Consider the following 8,767-nt stretch of genomic DNA (forward strand, 5'->3'; position numbering starts at 1 on the left):
TGGGAGCGCACAGCAGCCAGGACTGACTGATGCATGCGCGGCCACCCCGGCTTGCACTCGTTTAAGTCATTTGGCTTTTAAAGTGATTTAACTTAAACCAGTGCAGCTTCTCCCTGTAAAGCCTGGCTTAAGAAAGCAATGAAGTTCTAGAGCCCAGGAGCTGGGAGACCCTCTGACAGCAAGGAAAACCTTCCTGAGCCTCATCAGCTAGAGATGGGGGCCTCTCCCTTCCCGTCTGCCAGGAAGGAGCTCAGCACTGAGAGACCACAGCAAGATTATGGGCTGCACATTTCAATATGGTTCCAAAGAGCTCTCCCAGGCACCTGGGGTGGGTGTAGTCCTTGGCACTGTCTTGGGAACCAATAGCATTACCTGCTGCTTAGCTGTTTGCAGTGAGCTTTCAGGATAAACCAACGGCGCCAGCAGGAGGGTGAAAGGGAGACCTGGCCAAGCCCATGGCTGCCGTGCCTAGGAAAACCTCACAGCCCCACCTTGCCCACCAGTTTTCTCTCTCTTTGGCAGTTTCATGCAAGCAAAAGGTGCTGGATTCACACACTATAGAGCCTGTATATCCACAGAGCAAGTGCAGCACAGACCGCAAGTGCACCTGCCCCCTATACAGGCAAAAGAAGATTCCCGACTTATCCTTGGGCTCTACTGAGACACCAGTAAAGTGTTTAAATTGCAGCCATTTGTCTGGATGGAGGCCGCACCATCAACACTCAGTGTATAATAACGTTCCACCATTATTCGGGGCTGGCTTAGATCAAGTGGCCTGGAGCTGAAAGGCTCCATAATCCACTCCCAATTCCCTTAAACCATTCATATTCCAAGCACCAGTGTTTGCATTAACCTGACCCAGATGGGAGTCAGAACCTCACATTTCTAGTCCTGTCAGATGTCATTACTAGAGCTGCCATAAAACTCAAACGGCAGAGAAAACCCAGCCCAGTAGGAGCGCTGTCTATTTGTTAGACTCAACAGACAAAGCTGCTCCCCCAGTAGCCCTCCCAGGAGTCCAGCCCCCAGCAAGACCCAATTTCTTACTTAGTTTGTCTCAGAATAGTCCAAAACCCTGCTCTGGAAAAGCAGAGATGCAGGAGATTTTCCTGCTGTCACTGCAAAGGGCTTTTGAACCCCAGGGCTTTGCTTACACTGCACTAAGTGATTCCAGCCCCATGTCTCTAGAGCTGCCTTTAATTCTTATTGATGCCCAATCTGGGCAGTGACTCATTCTACTGGGGCTCTGCCCCCGAAACCCCACTCCCACCAACAGGGCCACACCCCCAAATTGTGAAGCCCCTCATCCAGAACAGCTCCCCAGCAGTTCTGAGCCCATGCAGCACGGAGCTGCAGCTACAGGAAATCACAATATTGAGATTGCCAGGCCTGCAAAGGGAAAGGCTCAGGCAGGCTGGGGGAAGGGAAGCTGCAGATCCGAGTGAGCACATTTACCTACTCCGAGACTGCAGGGAGCCTCATTCCAGAGCAGCATGGAGAGCTCCATTTCTGCACACCAGCAACTCACCCAGCACATGCCGGGCTAATCACCACCCGGAGTGCCACTGACCTTTCAGAGAGCCAACATTTGTTCTATTGTTGGCGCAAACAAAAGAGCCATCTCTGTCTGCGTGCGCCCTTGGGGGAAAATTCAGGAGCAGAATGATCCAGTAGACTAAAACGTATGCAGATTAGACTGCAGAGCTCCGCGTTTATAGAACACTTTGCAGAGATTCACTAATCCTCACTACCAGCCCCACACCCTTCCCAGGGGCATTGTCCCCACTTTGTAGATCCGTGGACTTGGGACAGCCCAGGCAGAGGTGATGAGATTCACCCAAGGCACAAAGGATGGCAGTGTCGGAGATGGGATTAGAGTCCTGACCAAGGCCACCTACTAAGCAGAGGAGTAAGCCTTCCAGACATAGACCCGGGACAAACATGAATGAGGTGCCCTCGAGCGAGCCCAGGGGCAACGCCTTGGTGAGAAAACCAATATCTGTTTTTTCTGAGAAAGGGGAGGATACTGGGATTCCCACTGGCTGTCTCTGGAGCTTGTTACTGGATCCATCTGTTGAGCAGCCCCTGGAGAGTGCATGTCTAATCCATTTTAAGCTCACCCATCCCACAGATATGGCTGTGAAAGAGAACCTCTGTCTCCCACCCCTCACCCCTCAAACCAAGCCCCAGAGCCGTTTGGCTACTGTAAGGAAAGTTCTCTGCTACTCTGCCTTCGCCAGCAGTCATTTGTGTGTTGTCCTCAACTCCATGGTTAACTTAAATGCCTGGCTGGCCTTGATACTGGTCAGAGCTTTTCCAGAAGCAGCAGGAGCATGCTCACTGGATTCTAGATAGCATCAGTGCAACAGACTCGTTCATTTTACTCTGCCACTGCTTAGGAAGGCCTTGAGCACTAGCAGAGGCACTGCAGCTGGCTGCAGGCTGAGGCAGATCTCACCTTATCAATCACACCCTGAAAGCGCTTCACAATTGTAAGAGCTAGAAACAGGTTGATTTTCTGACAACGAAAGCTAAGTTCTGCAGACACTGCTGGTGTAGGATCCTCTCGCTCACCAGAGGCAAGTAGACAAGTGGGGTGCTCAAGCCCCAAACAGAGCCATATTCCCCCCCACCTTGGGTCCTTGTAACAATGTCCTGAAGAACATTTGTGCACTGGGCCACTCAGCTCCCACTTCCTGTCCTTCATTTTTTACCATGTTTAATTTGTCTCAGACAGCAACAACAGACAGGTCAGCGTCACCTTCTGGCTCTCTAGCTCCAGACAATGGTTAAGCCAGTAGCCTGCAGGGGCAAATACCAAATATTACCTACTACCTGAATGACTCTGTACACTCTCGCTGTGCTCATGGCTAGTGTATAATTGTTACAAACAACTGCAGTCTCTCAGGGACAGAGCAGCCACCACACCCAATCAAACCCATGGTCCACCTATGCCAGTGTCCTGTCTCCACAAGTGGTCAGGACCAGATGGTTCAGCAGAACGCACAAGAAACCACCCACTGGGCAATTAGGGAATGACCTGACTGCTTGGCACCTCCCACAACACATACACACTTCCCATCAGTAAAGCTGTATTTATGGATCCTCTATTATCCATATGCACGTCCAATAGTTTTTCTTAATCCTACTAAGCTCCTGATCTCAACGACCCCTTGTAGCAATGAGTTCCACAAGTTAATTACATAAACAACTATTTCTTTTGCTTAATTTTCCATTTGTCATCTTTCAGTGGAATTGGCTGACTCTTGTTCTCGTGGCAGATGGCCACCATCTCTAGCCCAGTCATCACTTATTATACCCTCTACCACATCCCCTTTAGAACTGCTCTCTTTGTATGGAAGCTTTTCCTTGCCTGTAATCATTATTTTGCCTTATAGAAGGTTGTAAGATTTCCCTCTTTCATGTATTTGTCCAGTGCTTGACACAATGCTTGACACTGCCCCCCACTGCTGGGGGTCTCCAGGCTCTAGTGTGATCCACAACCCTGAAGGAGGACATGTGCAACCAGAACCCTCTTTTCACTGATATTGTAGAACATTCTTAACAATATTTCTATTCTGTTGAAAAGCCTTTTTAAAAACATAACTGTGGTCTAAAGCTAACTGCCAGTGTCCTTTTGTTTCTAAAGCAGGAGAGAGATTATTAATTATTCTCTACATTACCATAGCATCCAGGTGCCCGAGTAATGGACCAGGAGCCCACTGTGCTAGGCACTATACAAATACAGGGCTTGGATACCTGGGTTCTACTCCCAGCTCTGGCGTTGTATAGCCTGAGGCCAGTCGCATCACCATCTCTCTCTATTTATACAGGATTCACCTTCTCTGCAGAGAGACTGATGATTAATTCACGTTTATAAAGTGCTTTATCATCATCAGATGAAGTGTCCTGTACAAGGAGGACTATGTTACTACAGAGGGAATTTGGGGGTCAGGGTGGACCACAAGTTAAATGTGAGTCAACAGTGTAACATGGTTGCAAAAAAAGCAAACCTCATGCTGGGATGTATTAGGAGTCTTGTAAGCCAGACAAAAGAAGTCATTTTTCCACTCTACTCTGCACTGATGAGGCCTCAGCTGGAGTATTGTGTCCAGTTCTGGGCGCCACATTTCAGGAAAGATGTGGACAAAAGTAGAGAAAGTCCACAGAAGAGCAACAAAAATTATTAAAGGTCTAGAAAACATGACCTATGAGGGAAGATTGAAACAACTGGGTTTGTTTAGTCTGCAGAAAAGACGACTGCAGGGGGTCGGTGGAGGGGGGGGAAAGACGTGATAACAGTTTCAAGTACATAAAAGGTTGTTACAAGGAAGGGGGAAAAATTGTTCTCCTTAACCTCTGAGGATAGGACATGAAGCAACAAGCTTAAATTGCAGCAAGGGAGGTTTAGGTTGGACATAAGGAAAAACTTGCTAACTGTCAAGGTGGTTAAGCACTGGAATAAATTGACTAGGGAGGTTGTGGAATCTCCACTGTCAGAGATTTTTAAGAGCAGGCTAGACAAACACCTGTCAGGGATGGTCTAGATAATACTTAGTCCTACCTTGAGTTCAGGGGACTGGTCTAGACCTCTCAAGGTCTCTTCCAGTCCTACGATTCTAAGACTATACACAGAAGTCTGCTCATCTGACCCTCTGTAGCCAAGGGAGTGGCAGGCTAACAAGGTTGTTTTCTTGATAACCCACTGGGCTGCTGCATAACGAACTGACCATTACCGCACACAAATACTATAGCAACCGACACGATAGAAGTGCGTATTATAGTTACCCACCACCCCAAGAACGGCATGAATCTGGCGACACCGGAGTAGGGTTTGCAGCACATGGATCACCCAGTTGGCCACAAGACCTATTCCTCAAAAAAAAACAGAGGACCGGGTGGGAACTGCAGGAGGTGGTGAAAGTAACTAGCTCGTGGCCCCTTGGCCTATTTGCAAGAAATGCTAGGAGCCTCCCTGGGAGAACAGCATCATCAGTTAAAACACACACCAATGTCATGAGCAAGCGGGCACTGCTGCTCCATGGGGCAGAAGAGGAGAGGAGAGGAGCTTTCTGCTCAAAGAGCTGCTGGGCCGTGGGGAGAGTTGTGGTGCTCACGCCAGTGACTAGAGCACAGGACTGGGAGTCAGAACTCCTGGGAGGGGTTTGTTTTGTTGAGTTTGGGGTTTGAAGAGAGAAATTAAAAGTTTAAATAACTTGAATCTCTCAGCAAAACACTAGACGCCCAAATTCTACCCCTAGCTTTGCCACTGATCTCTGGCATATCACTTGACTGCTCTGGGCCTGGATCTCCTCCTCTGTGAAATGGGGAGAATGCTCCTGACCTACTTCACAGGTTGCACTATGAGGTTTTCTCAAATTCTCCCACCACAGCAGCTCCCCAGGGCAGACCAGCCACATGTCCACTAACCCTGCTCAAAAGACAGTGACATTTTAAAAGACACCTGACCAATGTCTGCATTCCAATTTCCATCATTGTGATCACAATTAGTGTGGCACCAGCAGGGACTTCTGGGCCCCGATTTCCCTCGCAGAGACAAGGCCTTAGGGGGCCTCAGAGATGTGCACTGGAAGGATGTAGATGCTGAATCTTTTACTGAGAGGGCCTTTCTCCAGAACGTTATGATGACAACACCTCCCCCCCCACCCCGGGTCTGTTGCTGAAGGCTGGTTCTTGTAGTGTCATTTCACTGGCATGCCAGACAGCATCTGAATGTCCAATGTACAAAACAAGCAGGGGAAGAAACACACCTTCCAGCCCTTCATGTCCATCAGCAAGAAAGGCCACAAGCCCACGTTCTTTGTCCCCTTTGCGGGTCACCTTTAAGGGCTGTCTCCAAAGAGGGCCCTGGGGGTCACAGCCCGAGGGGAAGGCCAGTGGGGAGTGGCACGGTGAGGCAAACAGGCAGGAGCAAACCACCGCGGCTGGGTGAAACCCGCTGACCTGCACCAGCTCTTGTCACTGACCCCAACAGCAGCACACCCCCTTGGTGGAGGCAAAAACCAAAGAAAAACCCAGTCTGGCTGCTCCACAGGCATGCCAGCCGCCCTGGCGAGGCTCCTCCACACTGACGCGCAGTCACCCCGTGGGGAGCAGAGTCCCCCTGCCGCTAGCTCAGCCACCAGCTGCGACAGCTGGGCAAAGCACGGCACCGGCAGGCTGTGCACCAGCCCTGGCACCCAGGCCAAGCCCCGGCTGCCAAGGGGGGGGGCGATGCCCCAGGGCAGGGGGCCCCAGCCGGGATGCCCAGAGCAGTCACTGTGCTGGGGCAGGTGATGCTCCAGGGCGGGGGGCCAGGACAGTTGCAGCGCTGGGGGCGTGGGGGGAGCGATGCCCCGGGGAGCCCAGGGCACAGCCAGGGGGCAGTCACAGCACAGGGGGAAGAGGCAGCGGGGGGGCGGGCGATCCCGGGGGTGGGGGCAGACACAGCGGGGGGCAGACACAGTGGGCGATCCCGGCGGGGACAGACACAGCGGGGGGGGGGGGGCGGGCGATCCGGGGGGGGGCAGACACAGCCGGGGGGGGCGGGCGATCCCGGGGGGGGGCCAGACACAGCCGGGGGGGGCGGGCGATCCCGGGGGGGGGGCCAGACACAGCCGGGGGGGGCGGGCGATCCCGGGGGGGGGCCAGACACAGCGGGGGGGGCGGGCGATCCCGGGGGGGGCGGGCGATCCCGGGGGGGGGGCCAGACACAGCCGGGGGGGCGGGCGATCCCGGGGGGGGGGGCCAGACACAGCCGGGGGGGGCGGGCGATCCCGGGGGGGGGCCAGACACAGCCGGGGGGGGCGGGCGATCCCGGGGGGGGGCCAGACACAGCCGGGGGGGGCGGGCGATCCCGGGGGGGGGCCAGACACAGCCGGGGGGGGGCGGGCGATCCCGGGGGGGGGCCAGACACAGCCGGGGGGGGGCGGGCGATCCCGGGGGGGGGCCAGACACAGCCGGGGGGGGGCGGGCGATCCCGGGGGGGGGCCAGACACAGCCGGGGGGGGCGGGCGATCCCGGGGGGGGGCCAGACACAGCCGGGGGGGGCGGGCGATCCCGGGGGGGGGCCAGACACAGCCGGGGGGGGCGGGCGATCCCGGGGGGGGGCCAGACACAGCCGGGGGGGGCGGGCGATCCCGGGGGGGGGCCAGACACAGCCGGGGGGGCGGGCGATCCCGGGGGGGGGCCAGACACAGCCGGGGGGGGCGGGCGATCCCGGGGGGGGGCCAGACACAGCCGGGGGGGGCGGGCGATCCCGGGGGGGGGGCCAGACACAGCCGGGGGGGGCGGGCGATCCCGGGGGGGGGCCAGACACAGCCGGGGGGGGCGGGCGATCCCGGGGGGGGGCCAGACACAGCCGGGGGGGGCGGGCGATCCCGGGGGGGGGCCAGACACAGCCGGGGGGGGCGGGCGATCCCGGGGGGGGCCAGACACAGCCGGGGGGGGCGGGCGATCCCGGGGGGGGCCAGACACAGCCGGGGGGGGCGGGCGATCCCGGGGGGGCCAGACACAGCCGGGGGGGGCGGGCGATCCCGGGGGGGCCAGACACAGCCGGGGGGGGCGGGCGATCCCGGGGGGGCCAGACACAGCCGGGGGGGGCGGGCGATCCCGGGGGGGGCAGACACAGCCGGGGGGGGCGGGCGATCCCGGGGGGGGCAGACACAGCCGGGGGGGGCGGGCGATCCCGGGGGGGGCAGACACAGCGGGGGGGGCGGGCGATCCCGGGGGGGGCCAGACACAGCGGGGGGGGCGGGCGATCCCGGGGGGGGGCGGGCGATCCCGGGGGGGGGCAGACACAGCGGAGGGGCGGGCGATCCCGGGGGGGGGCAGACACAGCGGGGGGGCGGGCGATCCCGGGGGGGGCCGGGCCCCGCCCCGCTCACCTGCTCCACGTTCTCCACCGTGAAGTCCAGGCTCTGCGGCGCCGCCGGCCCCCGTCGCTCCATCGCTGCGCGGGGGGGCTGCGGGGGCTCGCGCTGCCGGCGCCTCAGCGGCCCAGCGCGGGGGGGCCCGGCGGGGGCGGCATGGCGGGGGGGCGCGAGGCGCCGCGGGGGGGCTGTCTGTCTGTCCGTCCGTCCGCCTGTCCGCGCCCTCAGTCAGCCGCGAGCGGGCGCGCGGCGGGGCGCTGGCGCGGGCGCGGGCGCGCGCGGCGGGGGGCAGGGCGCGTGCGCGAGGGGGGCGGGTCCGAGGCCTGCGGGCGCCGCGCTCGCGCCCCGGCGCTGCTGCCCTGGCTGCCTGACAGCGGGGCCGGGCGCCGGGCGGGGGCCTCGCCGGAGAGGTCTGCCCGCCGCGCTGCCGGCCCGGCCCGGCCCGGCCCGCCGCCTCGCCTCGCCGGCTGCCACAGAACCAGAACCGGACCCGGACCCGGACCCGGCCCTCGCTCTTGCCGCCGCCAGCCCCGGCACCTCTCCCCGCAGGCGCAGCCCGGCCGGCCGCAATGAGGACCCCGAGCCGCGATGCATCTTGGGCGTTGTAGTTCCCGGCCGCTCCGGCGCCCCCTGGCGGCCAGAGGGGAACGGCGTGCCGCTGCGCTCCGCCCTCTGCAGCCCAGCGCCGGGGTTTGGGGGCGGCACGGTGGGGGGGGGTCACTGGGGGGCTGTGCTGGGGGTACGTGGGGTGGGGGGGTCACTGGGGGGCTGTGCTGGGGGTACGTGGGGTGGTCACTGGGGGGCTGTGCTGGGGGTACATAGGGTGGGGGGGTCACTGGGGGGCTGTGCTGGGGGTACATGGAGCGGGGGCTGTGCTGGGGGGGTCACTGGGGGGC

The 8,767-nt window shown here is 59.4% G+C and overlaps 1 protein-coding gene across 6 annotated transcripts in view; it reads right to left on the reverse strand.

Moving 5' to 3' along the window:
- IPO13 (importin 13) overlaps positions 1-8,019 on the reverse strand; it is a 67,898-nt gene extending 59,879 nt beyond the window's left edge. For all 6 annotated transcript variants that reach the window (XR_014712601.1, XR_014712602.1, XR_014712603.1 and 3 more), the window contains exon 1: positions 7,887-8,019. Coding sequence is in view for 2 of the 6 variants with exons in the window: in XM_084635967.1 (XP_084492093.1) it covers positions 7,887-7,949 (63 nt within the window). In the remaining 4 variants the exon portion in view is untranslated. The remainder of the gene's footprint in view (positions 1-7,886) is intronic.
- Positions 8,020-8,767: the final 748 nt, after the last annotated feature.

This window comes from Lepidochelys olivacea (genome assembly GCF_965140295.1).
Source record: "Lepidochelys olivacea isolate rLepOli2 genome assembly, chromosome: 8".
NCBI classification, from domain to species: domain Eukaryota; kingdom Metazoa; phylum Chordata; order Testudines; family Cheloniidae; genus Lepidochelys; species Lepidochelys olivacea.